At 44.8% G+C, this 24040-nt stretch overlaps 5 protein-coding genes across 6 annotated transcripts; 2 read left to right on the top strand and 3 right to left on the bottom strand.

The window, feature by feature from the left end:
- Positions 1-142: 142 nt before the first annotated feature.
- Positions 143-1700, bottom strand: LOC136351768 (uncharacterized). Its single transcript, XM_066304068.1, has 3 exons — positions 1490-1700; positions 619-837; positions 143-532 (listed from the first exon to the last, which is right to left on the bottom strand). Exons 1-3 carry the CDS (start codon positions 1685-1687, stop codon positions 284-286), a joined length of 666 nt encoding a protein of 221 aa, XP_066160165.1. The 5' UTR covers positions 1688-1700; the 3' UTR covers positions 143-283.
- Positions 1701-3062: 1362 nt separating this feature from the next.
- On the bottom strand, positions 3063-7230 carry LOC4347892 (uncharacterized). The gene is made up of 5 exons (XM_015756407.3): positions 6783-7230; positions 5167-5881; positions 4377-4749; positions 3485-3986; positions 3063-3407 (listed from the first exon to the last, which is right to left on the bottom strand). The coding sequence occupies exons 1-4, from the start codon at positions 7009-7011 to the stop codon at positions 3936-3938; spliced, it is 1368 nt and encodes a 455-aa protein (XP_015611893.1). The 5' UTR covers positions 7012-7230; the 3' UTR covers positions 3063-3407; positions 3485-3935.
- A 2169-nt stretch (positions 7231-9399) lies between these two features.
- On the top strand, positions 9400-12216 carry LOC4347891 (probable uridine nucleosidase 2). Its single transcript, NM_001422948.1, has 9 exons — positions 9400-9693; positions 9790-9905; positions 10010-10069; positions 10497-10682; positions 10787-10891; positions 11229-11325; positions 11439-11546; positions 11637-11772; positions 11876-12216. The coding sequence occupies exons 1-9, from the start codon at positions 9600-9602 to the stop codon at positions 11985-11987; spliced, it is 1014 nt and encodes a 337-aa protein (NP_001409877.1). The 5' UTR covers positions 9400-9599; the 3' UTR covers positions 11988-12216.
- Positions 12217-14338: 2122 nt separating this feature from the next.
- Positions 14339-18259, top strand: LOC4347890 (GDSL esterase/lipase At5g03610). The gene is made up of 4 exons (XM_015756550.3): positions 14339-14599; positions 14721-14996; positions 17156-17418; positions 17502-18259. Exons 1-4 carry the CDS (start codon positions 14503-14505, stop codon positions 18012-18014), a joined length of 1149 nt encoding a protein of 382 aa, XP_015612036.1. The 5' UTR covers positions 14339-14502; the 3' UTR covers positions 18015-18259.
- A 144-nt stretch (positions 18260-18403) lies between these two features.
- Positions 18404-23388, bottom strand: LOC4347889 (protein HIRA-like). Of its 2 annotated transcripts, NM_001422947.1 has the most exons (10): positions 22966-23388; positions 22363-22638; positions 21964-22215; positions 21442-21839; positions 20360-21353; positions 19972-20182; positions 19632-19866; positions 19385-19507; positions 19071-19191; positions 18432-18965 (listed from the first exon to the last, which is right to left on the bottom strand). In NM_001422947.1, exons 1-10 carry the CDS (start codon positions 23071-23073, stop codon positions 18756-18758), a joined length of 2928 nt encoding a protein of 975 aa, NP_001409876.1. In that variant the 5' UTR covers positions 23074-23388; the 3' UTR covers positions 18432-18755. The 2 variants fall into 2 exon arrangements, with proteins under 2 accessions (XP_015612034.1, NP_001409876.1); XM_015756548.3 differs by having other exon boundaries at positions 18404-18965; positions 19632-20182.
- Positions 23389-24040: the final 652 nt, after the last annotated feature.

Here is a 24040-nt window from a genome sequence, read left to right as displayed (position 1 = left end):
AGGGCCTCACCTCACCTCATTGGTAACTATGGCTTGAAATCGGATCGGAATGGAATTGCGGATGAAGAGTTGTTCGCTGCGTACGTACTTGTAACCCCCAAGACATTCTCTCCTAGACAACAGCGGAGAAACTACAATGAAATTTGGGCAGAGGCACATCATAACTTTCTTTTTATCGTTTTTTCTTCTCAAACAAGATCATAGAACAAGTTATGGTGGTCGCAAAGCGCTCAACACAGCAAGAACAAAAATTATGCGGCTCATAAGACAGGGTAGATCTGTGTTATACGCCATTCCCCCATTTCCTTACAACTCTCTCTTTCGCTGACTTTCCAACTCTATCTTTCACAACCACAGCGGCCTGATTGCCAGTGTCTAGAGAAGGGGATGATCGCCTCGGAGCCGAGGATTGTACGCCCTGAAGAATACACTGAGCTACGAATGACAGTGCACGCCGAATTTGCCGCAGCACAGCCAGCAGTGAATTTACAATAGCTGCTACCAGCACATTGAAGTTTGCAATCAGGAAAAACTGCAAAGAAATTGCACAGCAGTTAGAAATACATCTAGGTTGACAACTCATTCATACAAAAAGTGCAGGATATTAATTGTCTTTACCGCGGCGATAATACCGACGATCGTAAGAAGAGTTTGTTTTGCAGCATCCCAGAAACCTCCACTGCTGAACCACCTGAACCAACCACCTCCTCCAGACCATCCTCCACCACCGGCTGAAGGAGGCAGTCTTTGCTGCCTTCTTTCAATTCGCATACCCAATTTTGGAAGCCCCGTCTTCTTCCACCCCAGGGCATTTTCCACTGCTTTCCTAGCTTCATCCTGAGAGGAAAAAATGTTGTGGTTTGTTATTGTGATATTCTGTTGGCCTATCAACTTTGAAGAATCAAGAGTAATTTTGGATTCTCACACAAACCAACAGCAGATAATCCTATGTGGAATGGCATTATTGCAGTAATGCATGCCTATCATCACATGCCAAATTAAGAGAACCACTGAATCCTATGACTCTATACAGTTCGACAGCAATCGGATTGGTGGTTTAGCACGATATTATCGTCATCATACCATATAAGATTACTACATCAACAATCACCATTCTAATTGTAAATGTTCACATGAGATTTTTTTTGTTTTTGCGGGGTAAATGTTCATATAATAAGATTAATAGATTATCACATCAACAATCACCATCCTGGATGTAATGCTCCCCATGAAAAAAAATCAACACATGCGGAGTATCACATAAGCCCACTAGTTAATTTTCCAAGCTAGATAAGGGGTTTGGCCAAGTTAATCCCTCGCCCAAATCCAATCCAGGCAGGGATGGCTAGTCAGTTCTATGATTCTCCTTCTTCAACACCATCGTATGATTTCGGCGCAAGCAAGATAGTAGCTAATAGGTTCAACTGGCAAGGTAATCAGTCAATCAATCAGAGGGGGGGGGGGGGGATTGGAGATGTTGTGCACGAACCTGCTTGCTGCGGCTGCGGCTGCCGGCGGCGGAGAAGAGGCAGCACGCGCGGGCGAAGCCACCGTAGGAGACGGAGACTAGATTCCTCCCGCATCGAGATCGAGATGTAGCGCGAGAGGACTCGCCGGCGGCGAAGAAGAGGGGGGCGTCGCCATCGCGGCGGAAAGCGCGGAGTTGCGGAGGAGGGGCGAGCGACATCGGCGAGTGGCTTGGGCAAGCTTAGCTTACGCCCATGGCTTCTTCAGGCCAATCCAGTCTACTGGGCTGGGCCTGGATGGGCTCTCCACCTACAGATCAGGCCCACAATGCTCGGTTTTTTTCTAAAAGAAAGAAAAATGGAACACAAACAAATTGCATACAAAGAATTGGGAATTTCCAGCAGAACATGAATAAACTGAGGGCAGTTTCACACCTCCACATAGGCAACAAACAGTGCAGCACACAGACTGGTCGTTACCCGTTAGATAAACAGGCGCCAAAATGCCAAAACATTGTACTGCTAACACATAGAGCCGTCTCAAGAGTAGTAAGCGTTAGGAGAGCTCTTGGTTCATTTGCTTGTGATGATGCACTAACCATATTACTCCTACCCAGTTAACAGGACATGTACTGGAGTACCTCGCAAAGGAAAACACATGCGGAATATATGTTTTATTATAAAGGCTAATGACACTAGTTGGAAGAGCCACAGCCACCGGCGGCGGGCTTGTCGTCGTCTCCATGTCCATGTCCATTAGCGGGAGGTTGGCGGTGCTGGTTGGAGAGGAGCTGGGCCTTGAGCTCGGAGAGAAGCCTCTGCCTCTCCTTGTGTAGCAGCTCTGCCGCTTTCTTCAGCCTCTGGTTCTGCTCCATGATGTAGCAGTTCTGCAGCACAAGCTCCGAGTTCACCTTCTCCATCTCCTCCCTCCTCACTCGATCTTACTAAATCCATCGCAACATATATACAAGCAGTTCATAAGATAGGGAGAATTATGTAACAAAGAGCATATATATATATTGAGATAGAGAAAACAAAGGAAAGCAGAGGGCATCTTACATCAAGTCAAGAAACCACCTCCTTCCTCCTTGCGAGGCTGCGATGTGAGCGGAATGGATGCAGCTCTAGCTCCAGCTCCTGCTAGTGAAGAACTGAAGATTGAAGCAGCAACAGCACAAGGTAAGGTATTTATAGAAGCAAAAGGAAGGAGCAGCAGTGCAGAATTGACATAGGTAACGTGAGCAGCTCGAATGGTCATCATTTCACTTGATCCAGCCCTCGGAGCGAGCCTATTAATGCAAGGCAGAGGCAGTGCAAGAGCATCATGAGAGCAGCAGATATGCTGGATTCTGTAGGCCGTGGAAGGAAAATGATGGCAAAAGGTTAGGCCCGGCCACCACGAGATTCGCTAGCTATCATGACGGCATCGCATCCCTTCCATCTCCTTCCCTTTCCCTTCCTTTTGTTGCTTTGGCTTTGACTCTTCTGCTTGTTCGTCTCTGCTGGCTGCCTCCCTATGACCAGAACAAACATGGAGAGGGTGTGAGTAGCAGGCAGGAAGGATGGCATCATTTCAATACAGAACACAAAGGGACCTAATAAAATCGGCGGCATAAAGCTGTAGTAATGGGTTAAAGTTACGCAGCTCCACTGTACAAGCAGTAACTGCGACATCCCAGTCCATACGACAATACATATAGTGCTACTAGTACAATTGGCAATCGAGCTTAGTACATTGTTTTAACTTACTAGAGTGGAGTTACAAAGTTGGGGTTACTCAACTACAACTACAATGATCTATAACAGACACTGATTAAGCCTCAGCGAGGGGCTTAGGTTCACTGTGGGGACTACAGCGCTGCATCTTCGGTCCAGTCAATCTGACGCCACTTCAGGTGGAAGGCGAAGGCGAAGCTTCAGCAAGCGACAAGGACCAAGCAGCTGCAAATAGTCGAGAAAAACTTTCAGCGAGAAAGATGCTAATAAGCAAAACAAATAGCAGCAAGAATTGAACTAACCACGTCCTGAATAAATATCCACATATTAGATGTTGTGCCGATTCTCTTCTCATCACCCGCGCTGAGTGCTTGACTTCAAGGGGGCAATGTGCCCCTCCTGAATCTCAAAACTGAACTGCAAGGAACAGCAGCAGAACAGCACCGATCATGCCAGCCATGACTGCTCTCCCCTTCATTTCTCAGCTTCTATGCATTGGACTTGAGGTCCCGTATGCAACAGTCTGCAATTTACTTCCAGGACGAAGAAGGTGCCTCTCCTGCACCTGAATGTGCAGGGTGCAACAACACCAAGAACCACAAGCTAACAAGATCAAGTGGATTGTTTAGCTCAGATATGTAGTTCTCGGTTCTTTTATGCCTGCTACCATCTACCAGCAAGAAATGAATCGGGTATGACATCCGATTTACACATTCAGGGCACGCTGGCAGGGTGCAGGCATGCCCAGGCCCCTCATCGGGGCCGGGCTAAGCGCAAACTAGCTTCAGGTTGTTGTTGGTGAGTCTGCACAAGTGAAAAAGGAACACATCAGCTGAGTGTTAATGCATAATCTATAAATTGCATCGAAGAAATATCAGAATAGATGTTGTATGTGCAATAATACATGTGTATAAACATAATAAAAGTCTCATGTCACAAAAATGTACCTTGAAAAAACTACTACCTTCCCTCCAAAAAAGAGTTCACTTTTAGACACAACTCAGGACAGGCAAACTTGTCTAGGTTCGTGTATAAAAGTGAAGTCTTATTGGGACAGAGGTAGTAAATCCTATGTCAAATGAACAATTGAACTATCAATAACTTCACGCACCTCTACAATGATATTTCTTGTAGTACATCAATTCAACTTGAACAATGAGAAAAGCGACAAGGATCTAAAGTACGGATACAAACCTGTGCAAATGGACGCATGGGTTCCTGTGGATGTACATATGTGACTCCTGGCCGTGAAGGCATAGCAAATTGTTGGGGAGTATGCATAAAAACAGATGACCTAATGGGAGCACCAGCATGACCAGGACTGTAAGGTGGTGGCATGGAACCATCCGGAGGTCTGTACCCAATCGCATTAGGCGATTGAGCCGGTGACCAGGGCCCAGGAATATGCTGTGCTATTGACTGAGGCTGCTGTTCAACAGGAACTGGAGACCCATGAGACCCAAGCTGAGGGAACTCAGTGTTGTAGTTAACAGCAGGGGCATACAAAGGTTGAATAGTGTATGAACCTCCATTAAATCCAAATCCAGGATCAAATCTTTGCATGTACCTGTAAAGCCATTCATGATGAGTTGGCTTGATACAAAAGGGCAGTCCTTGTCTTCACTGACATAACAAAAAAGTCAACAGGTAGTTTTAATAGAGTTACATTTTGGTTTGAAAGTCAGTCCCCATTGTTCTTTGTATCTTTAACATATTATCACATGATTACCTCCTGTTGATGTGTTTTACACAAGCTTCTCTTAGAATTAGAGTTTAAATTTGCAATCTAATAGTTATATGAATGAAATGCTTATATGGATGATTGCATAGATCACCCATGAGCTACTTTGATAGTTTAGGATGCACGTGAAATATTGAGAGTACTAAATGGTTCACCAATAATAAATAGGAACTGTACGGTGGAATGGCAAAACATTCTATAGCTAAAGAGTTACAAAAATAAAGTTTATTACGTTAAACGGACCTGTCATAGCTTCTGTCATAATCAGGATCCTTGCGATCTGACTCACGGTCTCGAAATATCGCCACCCTGTTGTTTTGCCTGTTTCTATTAAATGCAGGATCCTTCTCAGTCTTGTTTCTATTTACCCTGCTGCTAGACGAGGCAGTAGTCAAACTCCTTTCAAGGGTAATTTCAGGCCCTTCACCTAGCCTGTTACCTGAGCTTAGCTCCAAGGAACTGGACCTATGGAGAGTATTTGGCAAAGTTACTTCATCACCTGGTCTTCCATCAGCAGCATTGCCGCTGCTACTGTTGTTATTAAATATCCGTGCACGTGCCTTATTGTATTCCTCCTTTCTTTCTTCAACACTTTTCTGAAGGTTGGCTCTAGAAGAGTGAGCACCTGAACTGGAATTGTTATGGTAGTGCTTCTGAGGTCTTTGCTTGATAGCAACTTTGGCTATAGAGTTGCTCTCATCTTGAGGCAGATTAACTTGAATATCTGATAGGCGCACAGCAGGCAACCGGCACTCAGCTGATGTTTTGCGAAGGATGATACGAGAACCAGATCCATCAGGAAGGCCGTTATCTTGTAGAGCAATTGACTGGAGGAAATAATGCTGTGCCAGACGATGTGCAGCAAGACGCAGGTAAGAAGTAGGAAGACCATGGAAGTCAAACTCTGTCTGCGTAGGGTCATGAATGAACTTCAAAATGTCTTGCTCCATCCTTAGCACTACAATGAGATAAGACTGCTGTAAGGTACAAGCCACGAAGCATTTCTCAACTTACAACTTGTAGTTAGAAAGGTAGTCAATCATGAAGATACAACAGTATGATGCATCCGCTAATGTATTACCAAGTCGAGAGTATAAGATTGCAAGCAGAATAAGGAAAAAAATACAGAAGAAATTAACCAGTTAAGGTAATTGCAGATGAAGCCAATTCAACTTTACAAAGTCCTAGAACATCAGTAAGTGACAAGGCAGTAATTGACACCGTTTCACTTGCATGTCCGATACCACAGGACAGAAATGCTACATGATGTATGGCATTGCTTTACATGTCATGCTTTATTACTCCCTCTGTCCCTAAATATAAGGGATTTTGGTGGGATGTGACGCATCCTATTACAACGAATCTAGACAGGTGCGTCACATCCCACCAAAATCCCTTATATTTAGGGACGGTGGGAGTACAAATAGGATGCGTCACATCCCACCAAAATCCCTTATATTTAGGGACGGTGGGAGTACAATATAACTCACAATTTACAAAGTTTAGGTGGCTAAAACCTATTCAAAAATTCAAAGGCAGTGTGCAATCATGGGGCCAACAATGTTAGCACAGATTAAACAGAGCATGATAGCTCACATATGGGCAGGCATTCCAAACCAGCAGAATTAAGGATGAACATGGTGACAAGAGGCGTCACTAGTGCTAGCATTCAGGCATCACAAGTTGGCAAGTCTGCACATGATGTCGACGGCCCGCAATACAGGTCGAAACATGCACATAAGAAGAGTGCTCTAATAATCAAGTGCGACTTGTTACTGCTTGTAGAAACAGGGTAGCTAGGCCTATGATACGAAGCAGAGGAGGGTGCAGCAGGGGGGATGGGGATTCGAATATTATACCAGAGAGCCGCTCCCTCGGCTTCTCGAGCGCCTCCCGGAGGAACTGATCGAGCTGGTCAACCGAATCGGGGCGACCGGACGACGGGTGCTGCGGGTCGTCGGCATCGGCGTCGGCGAGGTCGGGAGAGGAGGAGACCCGGCGCGCGGAGGGGAGGTGGAGGCGGCTCATGGGCTCGTCGAGGTCGGCGGTCTCCCATGAGTCGGGCGGCGGCGGCGGGGGAGCCTCCATGGGCGATCTGTGCTGTGCTGTGCGTGGGGCTAGATGGCGCAGACGGGAAGAGCTCTCGCGGCCATGAGACGCGTGCGAGAGGGAGAGATCTGGGGAGCGGAGGCGGAGAGGCGAGGCGAGCTAGGGTTTGGATTGGATTTGCGGTTGCGGTGGTCGGGGTAGATAGGGAAGGTGGATATTGAGGTCGGAATCGGAAGGGAGGAAGATGTAATTTGGGTCGGAAAAGGGAAGGAATCTGAAGACGAGGCGGAGAAGGGGAGTGGTCGCGTCGCGTGCTCCCCTTCTCCGCACGCGAACTTACTTTATTACCCTCACACGTTTTCAATGTCTCCGCGCTCCGTCCAGGGGCAATTCAGTCTTAGTACTGCATCTCGGATTGTGAAGGTCAAGCCCAGCCCAGTAATGGCCTTGGGCTGTGGCCGTGCTGATGGAGCAAACGGACGGGATATTTTGGGCCTGCATGCGAAGGAAGGAATGATTCAGCCTTACTTAACTTCCTGCTCAGGATTTGGTTTTGCCCTCCCCTCAACTAAGTAGTAGATTCTCTACACCATACATGCTCTAACTAGTGTAGTGATTATTTTCTTTTTCTAGGCAAGGCAGATTATATTAAATAAAAAATAAATTATAATCTTCTTCTTGTTATGTATAACACTAAACAACTCCGACGCACGCCAAAAAAAATACTAGGAACGAGTATCGGCCACCATCTTCATCACCCTAAATATCAACAAACCGGTATCACCAAACAAACTAGTGCCCCAAACCATAGAATTGGCACGGCTAATTGGATCATCAGCAACCCAGTAGACAAGCTTATCCTAAATCTTGTTGAAGACCTTGTGAAAACTATATAAACTCTAAATAAAAAAAACCTAGGGCCTGTTTGGATGCCAGGGCTGCGGCTACGCCGTAGCCGGCACGAACAGTGCCGCACTCACTGTGCGCAGCTGCAGCTCTCGCAGTCAGCCTGTCGAACAGCCCCTATATAATCTAAAAGATCAAACCAACCAAAAATTATTCACAACCCCCCCCCCTCTGAAAGTTGGGGTTTTTTTTAAACTATTTGCCATCCTCTTTAAGTGTGCATTCCCAAATGTCATTCTCTTCATCATATTTGATTATTTGCCATCCAGACCCACTAGGTTGTTTTCGGTTTTGCCATTCTTAGGCTCTTCGCTGTCAGCAAGACAGGTTGGAAATGACCTTGATGCCCTCTAATCTCCTTTTCTCTATCACCTTTTCCCCCGAGCTCAACTATAGCCATCTCATGCTCGCCTGCCCAAGTCACCGTCGAGATTGTTGCATCTTGGCATCCTCAAGGTCTTCTAGGTTCAATTCATGGTTGTCGAGCTCACCCTTGGAGCCAACCCCGGGCTCCATGGTTGTGGAAGAAAACGGTAGCAAAAATCACTAAAACTTACTCAGGTATATATAGTAGTAATAGTTATTAAAAAGACAAGTGAAAGTTCGTCAATGACACGGCACATGTTTACACCTATAGAATGTTAATCTTGGGGTTTCCTATTAGCTATGCCAGGGATGCAACTGACGTGTCTCAGCGCTAGCTGCGGCAAGCCCCCTTCATGTTTAATTTTCTATGATAAAAATCATAAAATAGTTGAGTGGTAAAAAAATAAATTAAAACTATTAAATTTTGAGCTGATTTTTAAAATTTTGAATTGGAAGTTTAAAATTTTAAGTTGAAAGTTTTTAAATCTGAGTTAAATGTTTCAAAATGTGAGTTGAATGTTTTCATACCTTGAGTTGGAAGTTTTTAATTCTAAGTTGGAAGTTTCAAATCTAAACTTAAAAAGTTTTCAAATCTTCCAAATCCTCAGTTAAAAGTTTTAAATGGGAAAAGAGAAAGAAGATTAGCTGAACTGGTTAGTTCTTTGTGGTGGAACTAGTCCACCCGAGTTCGAATTTGGGTGCTCACATTTATGGCTAATTATTTTTTCAGTGGTAGGCAACGTATCCATCGACAGTGAGGCGTTTATGATGACTTTGTCAATCTCAAGATATGCCGGTACAAATTTTTGGAGGTGCTCATATGTGTGGGGTGCGTGTGCGTGCGCGTGGTGTGGACACCTGGGTATGTATTATTTTCTCAAAAGAAAAAAAAAGAAAGAAGGTTGGATAAGGTGTGCATTACTTCCGATTGTAGCTGGTATGGGCTAATATAGGATTGCTATTAATCTTACCTTAATCCCCGTGTGATGTGTGGCATGGCAGATTAATAAGATTAATAAGACGGAGCGTGCAGTATATTCTGTGATGAGATCCATCCATGTGAATGTGCACCATCCAGACCCGAGACGTAACGTACGTATACGCACCTACGTTAGGTAGGGAAAGACGACAGCTTAGCTATCTATCCCGTCTTCCTTGCTGTTCCAGTTACAGATCGGACGGCACAGTCAGCGCCACCCTCTCCTCCCTGCGCGCCGCCCCCCTACTCTACTAGTATTATACCATCTGTCAAATCATCGTCATCGTCGTCGTCTCCCCCAGTTGTTGTGATCGCCAATTCATCCCCGCCCTGCTGCCTCCATCCAACTCATCAGGAACCAACCCATCGATCGACCATGGATCTGCAGGAGGCGGCGATGGAAGCCAGGAACGGCCATCGGATCCCGCCGACGGAGGAGAAGGTCATCATCGACACGGATCCAGGGATCGGTACACTAATTCTGATTTCTCCACTTCTCCTACCTGCATCTGTGACTGTGATCCATCCATCCATCTTGACAATTACTAATTCATATCAATTCCCAGATGACAGCGTGGCGATCATGATGGCGTTCGAAGCTCCCGGCGTGAAGGTCGTCGGACTCACCACCATCTTCGGCAACTGCACTACCTCCCACGCCACCCGCAATGCCCTCATCCTGGCAAGCTTATTTTCTTTTCTTTCTTTCACCATGCCCCCTTTGCCTCGCCTTACCTGCTTTATCAAATTAATGAGATTACTCAACTGAAAATTGTTCATGTACAGTGCGACAGAGCAGGCCGTCCTGAGGTGCCGGTAGCAGAGGGCAGCGCTGAGCCTCTCAAGGTAAGGTATTTACATGTTGTACTCCATTTCACTTACTACTACTCCACTCTAATTGCTAATTATTTCTTCATTCTATCATTTCGCACATATGTATATGCATCAGTGGTTAATTAATTGCCATATTATATCATCAACGCTTTTACTGACTGAATCATTCTAGTCAAGCTCGAACCTTTCCTGCACTTTTACATCTCCTGCAGCTTCTATATTTGTGCCTGTTTTACATGCAAAAGTGCACTTCTCTTTTTTTTCTTTTGACAAATTAAGTTAGTTAGTGCTGTGCAAATCTTCAGAGCATTTGCTGAAAAAGCTCTGGTATACCACTTCGCGAATATTCACAATCCATCGCCTTTTCCTCAAGTTGCCTTGTTTATTCAGCTATGCAGTGGATTTCTGTATAAATAAAGCCAACCTTTGTGTGTTGCAGGGAGGGAAACCTCACGTTGCTGATTTTGTTCATGGATCGGATGGACTTGGTAACACGTCCTTTCCTGATCCTACCACCACCAACAAAGTTGAGCAGTCAGCTGCAGAGTTTCTGGTTGATAAGGTATCAGAATCTCCAGGAGAGATCTCTGTACTCGCCTTGGGCCCTCTCACTAATATCGCATTGGTATGTAATATGTGCTTTCTCTAACGCCTCTTAATTAATACTCTACTTACTAGGACCAAAACCTTATTTCTGGCAGTAACACTTTTGCTTTATTTCTTTCTCAGGCCATGAAGAAAGACTCCTCCTTTGCAAGCAAGGTTAAGAGGATAGTTGTGCTGGGTGGAGCTTTCTTTGCAGCTGGGAATGCCACCCCTTCAGCTGAAGCAAATGTAATTTTGTTACTACTACACTTGTCTGCTTCTGCAAATCAACTTCGGTTTTGTCTATAATGTTGCTCTGTTTCTGCATTTTTTCCCCCTCTTGCATTGCCTAAAGTTTATCCATTAGCTTCAAATAGTTTCTTATAGCCAACAGCACAATTACAAAAAGATTTCCTTGCAATTAAGATGGTTGCCTTTACATCTGTTCTTATACTCGAGAATCTGTACTAAAAGTCTGAAAGGACACTATCGTTTAATTTTACTATTAATTACCAAACTCTGAATTTCGGTGAGAAGAAAGCCGTCATAAAACTGACGAAATATTTACTTCCTCTGTTATCCACAGATCCATAGCGACCCAGAAGCAGCTGACATAGTTTTCACTTCTGGGGCAGATATCTACGTAGTTGGCCTTAACATAACAACCCAAGTCTACTTCACAGGTTCATGATCAGCCTATCATTTCAACTTTGCACCTTCAGTGTGAACTTTGACAGTAGTGCTGGATAACCAACTCACCAGGTGACATGCATTAAACATGTACAAAAAATTGCAGACAAGGATATGTTGGAGCTAAGGAACTCGAAAGGGAAGCACGCACAATTCCTTTGTGACATCTGCAAGTTCTACAGAGACTGGCATGTCCACTCCTACGGCGTCGATGGTCCGCACATGAAACATCTCTCCTTTCCTTCTTACAAGTTCAGGCTTTGGGAAATTAACGTTCCAGCTCACATTTGTGTGATTTCTTCAGCTCTTTTTCTCCATGATCCTGTGAGTTTCACCGCGCTAGTTCACCCCGAGTACTTCACGTTCAAGAAGGGCGTGGTGAGGGTTGAGACCCAGGGCATCTGCAAGGGGCATACTTCCATGGACATGGGACTGAAGAAGTAAGAAGATGCAGAGATTGTTACTGTCTATTTATTCAGAGAGGCTGGATATATATGCATTTGCAATTGATCATCTGCTTAACTGTTGCATTGGTGTATGCAGGTGGAATTCAGACAACCCGTGGACTGGTTACTCTCCGATCTCGGTTGCTTGGACTGTTGATGTTCCTAAGGTTCTGGCATATGCCAAGGAGCTACTCTTCAACGCACAATGAAAATGTAACCGGATCAGTGTCATCTCTCTCTCTCTCTCTCTCTGAACTCTGATGTGATTGTGTCAGAATTGGCATGCAAATATATCTTTTTTTTTGGGCACAAGCAGAGATATCTTGGCATTGTTGTGTACTGCAGAAATTGTATCATATCATTTATTCTGATGAATTGCAAATTATTGATAAATGTTCAGCAGCATCTGCTAGTAGTACTTGCTGGTGACATGATGATATCCTTGCTGAATCACCATGCTGATTAATTGTGTTCCTCGTGGGTCGAGCTGTGCCTGTCTTGGTAGATAAATAACTTCGGTGGTGCCAAAACTTTGGTATTGCCGTTACCTATTTCAGTCTTGTCGATTAAGTACAGTAAGCACTTCCATCTCATTAGTATGCGTTTGGATGGTTGGCACATGGTTTGGGGCGTGTGCTCTGGTGCACATCCTTACTACTCGACAGCCAGCTATCGATGTAAAACTTTTCTTGTAACATTTTCTTCCTATCTTAATTACATTGAATGACCTTCTTCGGCATTCCGGCAAAAAGAACAGTAAGCACTAGGCAGCCTTTACTGAATTATTTGCGCACCAAACAGACTTGGAGTGTACCAATATGCCTAGCGCATGAATATTGCAAAACAAACAAATACTCATAACTCACAGATTCTGAACATACATGCACCAGCTTTACAGCAGGAATTGGCAGTGTAATTTTACAAGTTTCTGCATTGGGCCGACTACTAGTACTAATATCCTTTTGGTTTTACCTGGGAAGGCGCAGCAAAGTGGCCATGCAGGCAGAGTAATTTGCCATTCATTCGTTGGATATTAGAAACATCCTAGAAGCGTCCGGCTCGAAATATAGCTTTCAAATTAAGTTCCGAATTATATATAAATATGTAGCATCACACACTGATCGATTTAGCTAGACATCATTTATTTGCTGGAGATGCTATCTACAAGTAGCTCAAGAATGAAGCATGGGCGCCTGATAACAACACTAGCTAGAAGCAGCAAGGTTAGTAGGAGCAAAGATGGGGAATTAAGCCGCTTTATTATGAGTGGAACGCATGAGCAAATGCATATGGCGAGCATGCATTCCTGAAAGGCAAGATTCTGCGACCAAAGTGTACATTCTGAATTTTGTTTAGGTGGATGAAACACATAGTATATTTCATGGGAAGGAGGGAAACTGGAAAACGGTGTGCTGCTGCTAGGCCTGACTCTTTGGGCTTGGACGCTTCTTCTCTCTCGCTTCTGCAACCAGAGCATATACCCCAATCTGCCACGCGTGCCGGCCGTTACTAATCCCTCATCACTAATTGTATGCATGATCTACTGATGCATTGCATCTCTGTTCTGTTCTTGACCAGACCGTACTCTCGTTTTGGAGAATGAGAGGTCAGGAATTGAAGCAGCTAGCTAGAGAAAGAGGCTGCAGGGGAGAGTCCAAATTAAACCAACCACCACGTTGTTATGTGTTGCTTGCTTGGTGCTAGAGTGCTAGTAATGCACTAGTCCAAATTAAATTCTTCATGTATTTTAGGATGTAGTATATGATATTATTAAGTTTATTGATGGTGATTTTCTGGATGGTTGAATGCATCTGCAAACTGAAAGAGTGGCCGGTGTGAATGCAGTGCTTAATTGGAATCCGACAGTGGGTAATGGAGGAGATGGGCCAGTAGGGTTGGTGACTGTTAGACGCTAGCACATCCAGGCGATTAATACGACTACTGTCATACGTACTGTACATGTCATGCTACATTATATCGATCTGTACATTCTCTTGGTCATGCATATTACAGCGCCATATCCTATATATCGTACCTACGACCAAAATTAAACTAAACGCTCTCTGAAAAACCAATCAACAAAATACATACAACCTCATGTTCATGTAGGGGTATAAACTATAATTAATGTTCATACAAGGAGTATCACTATCATGTTATCGATCAAGCTGCTGCTATGCTAGGTGGAGGATGGCAATATTGCATTGATGTCGCCCGGGTTCGTTGGGCCAGTGGCTGCTAACCGAATTTAATTCCATCCTCCGCTGCTGCTGCGCCAGCCCGGTCAGCCTCCCAAGACCAAAGTGAACATATGGCCCTGTCTAGTTCCTTAAAAAACTTTTCGCAAAAACATCATATCAAATCTTTGGACATAGGTATAGAATATTAAATATAGATAAAAAGAAAAACTAAGAACCCATTCCCAGCAAGACGGGGAAATGGGGGCAGCGATCGATTTTGTTTTCTTTGCGCTTTGGGTGCAGAGTGACAGTGACATTGACATCCCGAGCTGGCGGCTGGGCTGCCTATATTTACACCTCCACACCAACGCAAATCGATCGCGCCACCACCCCCTCTCCTCTCACACTATCAATTGCTCTTGTCATCTCTGATCTGCCTGCCGCTGCGCCAGCTGCCTCCTCCGATCTCTCTCTCACTCTCACACACACGTACTAGCTAGCAAGTGCACACAGACAATGTGACTCTGTGAGAGATCTATCGGGCATGGAGGAGGAGAGCAGCACGCTCATACGGCGCCGGACTAGTTTGCCGGCGACCACGGTGATGATGGTGGTCCTCCTCCTCCTCCTCTGCTGTAACTGTAAGCTGCATGCTCTGCCCTCCATATCTGCTCCCCCACTTTTACTAGTATTAAATTCTAGCTATCTACTACTCAAATTCATTTACTGCTGAAACCTCAACTCCCATAATGTGACGTATAGGTGGTGTCGAGGTGGTGGTGGCTACGGCTGATGAGTCGTCTCCGGCGCCGGTCGGCAAAGGAGGAAGTGATCATGGCAGTTGCCCCGGCGGCGACGGCGACGGCGAAGGGTACAGGAAGCAGCTGTGGGTGTTTGGCGACTCGTACGCGGACACGGGAAACCTGGGTAACCTTGGGAGGGAGCTGACCCACGCCTGGTACTACCCCTACGGCATCACCTTCCCGCGACACCCCACCGGCCGCTTCTCCGACGGCCGCGTCCTCACCGACTTCGTTGGTACGCCCACGCCTCCGCCATCTCTCTCTATATATCTTCATGCTATGCTAATTAATTACTCCTACTGTCATACGTACTGTACATGTCATGCTACATTATATCGATCTGTACATTCTCTTGGTCATGCATATTACAGCGCCATATCCCATATATCGTACCTACGACCAAAATTAAACTAAACGCTCTCTGAAAAACCAATCAACAAAATACATACAACCTCATGTTCATGTAGGGGTATAAACTATAATTAATGTTCATACAAGGAGTATCACTATCGATCAAGCTGCTGCTATGCTAGGTGGAGGATGGCAATATTGCATTGATGTCGCCCGGGTTCGTTGGGCCAGTGGCTGCTAACCGAATTTAATTCCATCCTCCGCTGCTGCTGCGCCAGCCCGGCCAGCCTCCCAAGACCAAAGTGAACATATGGCCCTGTCTAGTTCCTTAAAAAACTTTTCGCAAAAACATTATATCAAATCTCTGTACATAGGTATAGAATATTAAATATAGATAAAAAGAAAAACTAATTGCACAGTTTATATGTAAATCACGAAATGAATCTTTTAAACCTAATTAATCCATGATTAGTCATAAGTGCTACAACAACCCACATGTGCTAATAACGGCTTAATTAGGCTCAAAAGATTCTTCTCGCGGTTTCCATACGAGTTATGAAATTAGTTTTTTTCATTCGTGTCCGAAAACCCTTTCCGACATATGATCAAACATCCGATGTGACATCTAAAATTTTCATTTCATCAACTAAACAGGCCCATATATGTACTGGAGTACGTGCCTTTTATACAGACAGACTACTACTAGTCACTCATTTTACAACCTGCACAATGGAAATTTACCACTCAAAATTTTTCATAGGCAGACTGTACATCATTTTCGTTTCTAACCAAAATATATATAGGTGATCACAAAAATCACAATGATAGGCAAATAGGAGTAACTAACTAAAAGAAGAATCTTTGCATTATATTGGCTCTTTTTCGCGGATGGAAATTGACTCAGTTCATCGCATCTGGATAATTCATTCATCATTCATTCATTCTTTGTTTGTTTTTTCATGCCGACTTAACTGACCGCACATGCATAAAAGCCTCAGGCTGCAGCTAGTCCATGCCTGCACTGCATAGTGACGACGTCTGTATTATTCTCTTTCTTTTTACCTACCCTATAATAGGTCTCCAAATTAGCACGCCCTGTCCTATTGTTACTGTTATTGCTCTCACTCCTCGCTTAATTAGGCTTGACATGTACATGTCCAAAACATAAAACACATTTATCAATCGAACCGACATTTTGGTTGCAAATCTAGTGAACAACTAAGCAAGTTATGGTGAGGCGTCACAATCAACTGTACCCTGCCCTTCAAAACAATAACTAAGGCTGTGTTTTTCAGCGCAAAGTTTGGATTTTGGTTGAAATTGAAGATGATGTGATTGAAAAGTTGTGTGTGTATGACAGGTTGATGTGATGGAAAAGGACTGAAGTTTGGATCCAAACTTTAGATCTAAACACAGCCTAACTGTATATCAGTAACAGTCCTGTCGCGCGCCGTTTCTGAAGAGATGATATATAGATCCTCTGTGTTTAATTTGCATTCAGCATTTATCAGTTTTATCTAATTAATTGTTGTCTTAAAAGATGTACTAAAATTAAACTGGCTAGTATTTGATGAACTCTCTCTTTTTCTATACAAGTAGCACTTGTTTTTAGAGGTAAGTTCCTTCCTAGTGTTCTTCAGACTAGTTTAAGAGGTTGAGCAGCATTCATGTTTAGTTGCAGCCTAGCTATTGGAGGCAAACTAAACTAAAAGCTGAATTCGCTCTCACCTGCTCTACTGACGTGCGTATGTTCCATACCGCATCTCATGTGCCGGCAGTATTTTATTTATTTTTAATCACTCTCTCAACAACTAGTAAAAGCTAATGTATCCTGCACATTTGTAGAGAGTAATTAAACAGCACGCGCGCGTGCGTGCATCTATCATGTCAGATAATGTGCCATACAATTATCTGGCTGAAAGCTAACCTTAACCATTAAAGTATTTTGCAGTGTTTATTTGTTTGTTTTTATAACAGAGATAATAGTAATAAGGTTTTAACTGGTACGTAGTATGGTTGAATTTAAAATATTGGCGGGTGCAGCTTCGGCCGTTGGCATCGCGACGCCGGTGGCGTACAAGCTGCGGCGGCGCGGCGGGCACGGCGGCGAGGTGGCGTCGCGCGGGATGAACTTCGCGGTGGGCGGGTCGGGCGTGCTGGACACGGGCTACTTCCAGCGCAACATCAGCTCGCAGATCGACCTGTTCCAGAAGCAGCTGCGCGGCTGCGGCCCCACCGGCGTCGCGCTCGTCGTCGTCTCCGGCAACGACTACTCCGCCGTCGTAGACAAGAACAACGGCACAAGCGTAAGCTGCAATTGCAATACAACCACACCGGCCATCTCGATCTATATATCATATCTCCTCTCTGAACATGCATGTATGAACAGGAGGCGGCGATCGCGTACATCCCGACGGTGGTGAGGGGGCTGCGGGAGCAACTCCGGCGGCTGCGCGACGAGGTAGGGATGAAGAAGGTGGTGGTGACCAACCTCCACCCCATGGGCTGCACCCCGTACTTCACGCGGCTGCTCAACTACTCCGGCTGCGACACGCTGGCCAACGCCGGGTCCGACCAGCACAACGCCGCCCTCCGCTCCGTCCTCCACGACCTCGACCCCGCCAACACCACCTTCCTCCTCCTCGACCTCCACACCCCCTTCCTCAACCTCATCACCGCCGCCGCCGACGACAAGTTCCCGGTGCGGCTGCGGCCGTGCTGCGAGACGTTCACGGCGGACGGCCACTGCGGGCAGGAGGACGAAGCCGGCAACAAGCAGTACACGGTGTGCGACGACCCGGAGCGGCACTTCTACTGGGACGACGTGCACCCCACGCAGGCCGCCTGGGCCGCCGTCGCCCAAGCCTTCACCCCCGCCATCCACCGCTTCCTCTCCACCTGAACGAACGAATGAATACTCACCAACCAGCTTTCTCATTTCCGACGAAATTCCGCGAAATTTCGACGTTTCTATATGGCTCGGAATTAAGTTTCGATTCGAATTTCGAAGGTTAAACAGTAGATTTGATCGAAATTCAGTAGATTTGCTCCTTGCACTTCTTCTTCTTCTTCTTCTTCGTCTTCTTGAACAACTTTTTTTGGGGCCTATCTAATTTATTATTACCTTTGGATGATGATTTGTTGCAACTGGATAGCAGTATTACTGATTTTTTTTTTTGAGCAAAGGGCGAGAGCCCTCCATTTCCATTAATAGAAATGAAAAAGTATCTACCAGTCTACAGAAAGCAGTAATACTGATGCCGGAATACTTCAACCAATTAAAGAACCCTATAAAAAAACCCCAAAAACATTGCCTTTTGGAACCCATAAGCAAAAAGGACATTAAGTTAATCGTCTGACCTTCTACAGATTTACTGTTACACAATCGATCACCAGGAGGCCTCCCTCGCTCGCTTTCTTTCTACTGTTACACTCTGCTCGCGTTACAACTAACGGGTTGTTTGGCTGAGGTCTCACCCTTTGCTATTAAGAAGAAGATGAACACAAAGGCTCTAGCAGCTACATAAATTTAATCAACCATGGGCAATTCTCAAAACACATGATAGTTCTATGTTGTATGCACTTGATTGTCCTATGCTTACCCAAGGGGGTGTCAGTAATAATTCTCCAGCAATCCCAACTGCTATGAGGCACCATTATTGTTGCCTTCTGTTGCTGCTGCTGGTGGTGGTGGTGGTGGTGTTGGTGTCACGTCCATTTGCTCGACGTTTGTCTCAGCAGCCTCGTACTCCGAAAGGAGGTCCATGAATTCGTTTAACAGCCGTTGGACCTTGCGGTTCGTAGCCATGGAAGGTAGTATATCTTCCCTTAGGAGTTTGTGTTTCTTCATTCCCTGCAGATTTACCATACTTGAGTTCACAGGCTCAAAGTGGTAAATAAACATCACGTCCAAGAAAACATAGAATTATCAGGCCATCTATCAGACAGAGAGCCTTACAAGAACATCAGGATCCCATGATGGATTTTTCAAATCAGCAGATGATGCAGCGTCAACCATGCCCATCGGAGGACCAAGAAAGCTCTCACAAACTTCACGTAGACGAGATTCATCTGCCTCTCTGAACGAAACAAAGAACAAGCAATATAATCATTTCCGCACAGCATCATAGACTGTTCTCATCAGATATAAAAGAATCACAAACTTTCTCAGCCAATTAAACATATAGAGCTGAGGTTGCAAAAAAGAAATGTTGCTAAGCCTCAGAAAAGGAGACTCTGTAGCCATTGTATTGAATTGATAAACAAACTAACCTTGCCAGAAATCTTATGTAGGATAAGAGGCATTGGCGATATTCCTGTGGAGACTTCAAAGCCAATGAAGCTGCCAGCTGGGTCTCTAAATGGGAGCGTGTCTGCACCCCATCATCGGTAACCCTGTAGTGCCAACAGTCAAACAAGTATACATTTAGAGCAAATTCTGCTATGTTAGTACACTAGCATGTCATGATTCTAGTTTCAAACGCTCATAAGACAAGAGCAACAATGGAAGTGTGCAAACCTGCTCCAAATAGGCTTTCTAGCCATGAATTTTCCTATATCGATCTGCAACTTGCCTAGCTCTCCACCTTGAGTAGAACTAAATGAGCTAGCAAAATTTGATGCTGGAAAGCAATCATCAGCTATCCTTAGCCAGCATTTCAGGCTGGTGTCATAAAGAAAAGCATGGCGACTGGCAAGCACAACTAAGGGCGAGCCACATCTTGAAAATTTAGCAGATATAACCTTTACTGTACCTGTCATATAACAAAGCAAGATCAACTTGCAAGAACAAGCCATTTTGGTCAACATCAATTTAGATGCACAAAAGTTCAGATTAACACTACATATGAAATATTTACCGGTATCTTTTCCAGCTGCCTCATCTGGAGATGTTACCAAAGAAGCCAAAGAATCATGCAAAACGCAAGTCCTGGTATAGAGGTCCCATATGTACATCAAACCCCTCCTTGTTACAAGAAGCAATTTCCAACACTCATCACAGTCTATAAAAACAGCTGCTGATCCCATCATCATCGCTGGCATTGCTCGCCTTCCACATTTTGTGTAAACCTGAACAATTAGACCAGTTGATTCGAGTGTTTAGGCTACCAGATTGTCAGAAAAATGAATGCACATGAAGGAATAAATAAAATCATATTCCAGCAATTATTGATAGATTTTGTAACTATTCCAAACTAAAACATGAAATAAATCTACAAGGAATTCCACTAAAGGGATATTAGATACCTGCAGGCAACCATCTTCACAGCCAACTGCCCAGAAATTCGCATTACCAGCCAAGACAGTCACCTTGGCAGAGATGCGATCTGACCAAAGAGTTTCTGTTCCTCTTGTACATGTAATCTCAGTTTCTTTTGTTGAAAAAGCACCACCAAGCCCAATCATGTCTCCTGCAGAACGTTCTACAGGCTTTGCTTCAAGGCGGACCGGTAAAGAATCCTCATTGTCTTTCTTATTGAATACATGGATAGAAAGTGAAGAGCAAGAGGCCAATGAGCCTGGAACTACAGATCCAGACTGTTCTATGCTCAACCTTCCATCACTGCCAGCACCAGCTGAAGCTTTTTGGATTACAAGACTCTCACTAATGTTAGTTCTTGCAGTAATGCCAGAGCGTTCCCTAACTCCACAATTATTACAGTTACCGCTAGCACTATAAGATGGTCTTGTTCCATTCTCTCCAAGGATCATTCGCTGATCCAGGGATGAAAAATCCACACCTTGATTCTGAGAACGGTTGGACATGTCCTGGTTGGAAGGAAATCCAACTGCCTCTGGAATAATCCTTTTCCGGCCATCAGGACGCCGGTATTCTCTTTGTTTCACTGGACTAGATAAACGAGGTGCTTTATTTATGTCATCAGCAGTGGAACCTGCAGTTTTCTTCTCATCTTCAGGTAAAGCTTCAGGAGCTTTCTGATTTGGAACGCTTGTAGACGGGTTAGGTGCATCTGTAGAAACTTTGGGGGGTGATTGAAATTGCTGGACACTGGAAACCTTTTTGCTTGCAGATTGTTTGGCCGATGCTTCTTCTAGCAGTAACTGAGCAGGGCTTTCAGCTATATTTGATTGCCTCCCTCTAACATCGCCATATCTATTCTTCTTCAATTCATCCAGTTCAGCATCCCTTAACCTGTATCCAAGCTCCTTTGCTTCAAAGTGAAAGGTAGCAACTGAACCATCCAAAGAGCAGGCAAAAAGTGAATAGCCATCAGGACTCCTGTCAGGGAAAAAGAGCAGTTGCTATTGAGCTTGCACATACACGGGATACTAATTATAGAATATGTTATATGGTCAAATTCACATACCAAGATAAATCAACCACACTTTGAGTGAAGAAATGCTTGGCAACAAACAATGGCCGGGCACTCGCTGTCGTCCAGACAGTAATAGTTCGGTCCTGACTCCCAATAGCAATAACATTATATGGTTGATGTTCTTTAGATGATGCTTTTGATGCTCCATTGGCCCATCCAGCTGGTGCAGCCTTTGCGTCTTGGCCAGAAGATAAATGCTTACGGAACATTGAGTGGTTAAACTTAACCACTACAACAGGTGCGTTATGCCCCAGAAAATCAAAGGTTGCTGACCATTCACCCCGTTCAAGCACAGGGGCTGAGTGCCTAGGTTTCTGAAAACCATGAGTTGTGGTTATGAAGTGGCCACAGGGAGACCAAGCAAGTCGCCTAAAAAATGTCGAACCAAGCTGCAAACACACACACACACATAGAAAATATTTTTCAGTAAGGAGGCTTTCTGCAAACAAGATATGTGAACCACAGAAATGTAATGACCAAGTCCAAATACACAACAATATAACAAAAACATACCGATTTTGACCAATGGCCTTCTGTCCTGTGAGCAAGACTCCAGTCACTCGTACGCCATATGATAACAGTCTTGTCATCTGATTGGCTTGCGATGAAAGAACCGATAGGATCCCATGTAACGCCTTTAACTAAACTGGAATGCCCTCGCAAGACAGCAGTGCATATGCCATTGGCCATGCTCCATATGTGAACAGTATTATCCAAACTGCCGCTAGCCAATGTCGAGTCATCAGGGGACCAATTAAGGTCAACCTACTTTACACATAAGAAATATAACTGTGTTCAACAATGAATCGATAAGGATCATGACAGTTTTAGTAAGAGATCTAAGTAACAGGTGACAGATTAAAATCTAATTATGTTAAGCATGACATGACTGAGATTTTGGCAGATAATTACCACATCGGCAGTATGCCCTCTTAAGGTCATAACAACCTTCCAGTTTTCTACATCTGGAGGTTCTCCACTTCCAAATTCAGATGTTCCAGTGCCAGCTTTTCTTTCATGAATTTGGATAACTTGATCGTCCGATCCTGAAGCAAGATAGCGGCCATGATGGGCCCATCTCACACAGTTTACTGTTCCAAAATGGTCTCGAATTGTAGCCAGCAACCTTTGGCTGGAATCATCACTGTCATTGTCTTTGGCCACTGATTTCATGCTCCATATGCGAATCTATTGTGAGAACAAAAATGGGATATTAGCAAAGAGCAGGCTGCGGGTTCCTCAATGATGGCTTGATAACAAATTACCAGCTTCCACACTGACGAGCCCAGACACTAAAACCACTAAAGCACTGATGCAAAGAATTCCCTCTAACATAATTATGAATATAGTGAACTATCCTTGATACATCGAAATGTAACGGTGCTGCCTAAATTCCCTACCTTGTACAGGTCAACTCTGAGAAGGTCAATTTATCACGGGGAAAAATAGCTTGACAGTAAACCAGCAAAATTTTACACTTGACGAGAGTTATAAAAAAAAAAAATCTTAAGTCACCTTCTGGTCGCCGCCGCCGGTGGCGAAGCGGATGCCGCCCGGCTGGATGTCGATAGAGAAGATCTGCAGGCCCTCGTGGCGAATCCAGCTCGGCTTCTCCGTAATCATCTCCTCCTCTAGGTGGCTTGCCGCTCGTCACTGCCGCCGAACCGCAGGGCCCATGCCCCGAGCAAAGGACCCAAAACCCTAGAAATCGCGCGGCCGCCCGCGGGAACCCTAGGCCGCCTCGGGACGGCTCCTGGTAGGGGGGAGGAAGGTTCGAGAAGCTTCGGGAGGGAGGGGGCGGGGGGGGGGTGGGGCGACCGATCCGGCGGCGCCCGGCGGCGGAGCGAAGAACACGGCGAGGAGGGGGATGAACCCAACCGCTCGTGTTCCTTCCTGAGAGAAAACGAAATCGAATCGAATCGAATCGAACTCGAACTCGAACTCAAACGAAACTGAAACGAAATTTAAATAAAAATCTCAAAAAAACAGAAACGAAAAGGGGAAAGGAAAAGAAAGATTCGAGAGCAGCGGCCCAGATTTCATCCCCCTTTTGTCTCTTCGTTTGCCTGCTTTGAGATTCGTGCCGGTTTAATTCGTTTTAATTTTACTGAATTGCTCCTACTGGAGTAGTACTACGTTGTTGTTGTGTTGTGCCTGCAACTGCAACTCTGCAGCCAATGTGCAAGTCTGGTTAGTGTCGGTCAGTCCTGCACCTTTGTTGCCACTTGAAACAATTTGAGTTCAAAATTCTGAAACTTGCTTGTCAGCTTTATGAAATCAAGCGTACAGGCAGCCTAGCAGAGTGGTCACAGCGTTTACGTGCGATTCATAGAGTGCTGGAAGAAGAAGAGCCAGCAGCAAGCAATTGGTTTGTTTGTTTCTTACTCATCCAACTGGAAGAGACACATTATCCACTCATCCAACTTCGTTTGAACCTGGAGTAGCATTCAGAATTCTCAGGTCTCAAACTGACGACTCTTCAAATCAACCGCAAATATTTTAGATTTTGAGATAGTAGTTGCAGCAGTAGTAGTAGTAGAAAACAAAAATTCAGTAGAGATTTGTTGGGACTTAGGAGGAAGGAGTGAAA

This window comes from Oryza sativa, chromosome 9 (assembly GCF_034140825.1).
Source record: "Oryza sativa Japonica Group chromosome 9, ASM3414082v1".
NCBI lineage: Eukaryota > Viridiplantae > Streptophyta > Magnoliopsida > Poales > Poaceae > Oryza > Oryza sativa.
This window is presented reverse-complemented; position numbering and strand designations above follow the sequence as displayed.

What these genes read in the sequence shown, in the direction of transcription:
- LOC136351768 (XM_066304068.1), bottom strand. Translation starts at nt 1,687, where the DNA reads ATGTCGCTCGCCCCTCCTCCGCAACTCCGCGCTTTCCGCCGCGATGGC. An exon ending in GCCGCAGCCGCAGCAAGCAG is followed by an intron (nt 838 to 1,489) that starts GTTCGTGCACAA and finishes TTTTCCTCTCAG; the next exon opens with GATGAAGCTAGGAAAGCAGT. An exon ending in TCGTCGGTATTATCGCCGCG is followed by an intron (nt 533 to 618) that starts GTAAAGACAATT and finishes ATTTCTTTGCAG; the next exon opens with TTTTTCCTGATTGCAAACTT.
- LOC4347892 (XM_015756407.3), bottom strand. Translation starts at nt 7,011, where the DNA reads ATGGAGGCTCCCCCGCCGCCGCCGCCCGACTCATGGGAGACCGCCGAC. An exon ending in GCCGAGGGAGCGGCTCTCTG is followed by an intron (nt 5,882 to 6,782) that starts GTATAATATTCG and finishes ATCTCATTGTAG; the next exon opens with TGCTAAGGATGGAGCAAGAC. An exon ending in CCATGCGTCCATTTGCACAG is followed by an intron (nt 3,987 to 4,376) that starts GTTTGTATCCGT and finishes TCACTTGTGCAG; the next exon opens with ACTCACCAACAACAACCTGA.
- LOC4347891 (NM_001422948.1), top strand. Translation starts at nt 9,600, where the DNA reads ATGGATCTGCAGGAGGCGGCGATGGAAGCCAGGAACGGCCATCGGATC. An exon ending in AACCCAAGTCTACTTCACAG is followed by an intron (nt 11,326 to 11,438) that starts GTTCATGATCAG and finishes AAAAAATTGCAG; the next exon opens with ACAAGGATATGTTGGAGCTA. An exon ending in CCACTCCTACGGCGTCGATG is followed by an intron (nt 11,547 to 11,636) that starts GTCCGCACATGA and finishes TGATTTCTTCAG; the next exon opens with CTCTTTTTCTCCATGATCCT.
- LOC4347890 (XM_015756550.3), top strand. Translation starts at nt 14,503, where the DNA reads ATGGAGGAGGAGAGCAGCACGCTCATACGGCGCCGGACTAGTTTGCCG. An exon ending in CCTCCTCCTCTGCTGTAACT is followed by an intron (nt 14,600 to 14,720) that starts GTAAGCTGCATG and finishes TGTGACGTATAG; the next exon opens with GTGGTGTCGAGGTGGTGGTG. An exon ending in CGTCCTCACCGACTTCGTTG is followed by an intron (nt 14,997 to 17,155) that starts GTACGCCCACGC and finishes TGGCGGGTGCAG; the next exon opens with CTTCGGCCGTTGGCATCGCG.
- LOC4347889 (XM_015756548.3), bottom strand. Translation starts at nt 23,073, where the DNA reads ATGATTACGGAGAAGCCGAGCTGGATTCGCCACGAGGGCCTGCAGATC. An exon ending in GAGGGCATACTGCCGATGTG is followed by an intron (nt 22,216 to 22,362) that starts GTAATTATCTGC and finishes TGTGTAAAGTAG; the next exon opens with GTTGACCTTAATTGGTCCCC. An exon ending in AGTGTGGTTGATTTATCTTG is followed by an intron (nt 21,354 to 21,441) that starts GTATGTGAATTT and finishes TTTCCCTGACAG; the next exon opens with GAGTCCTGATGGCTATTCAC.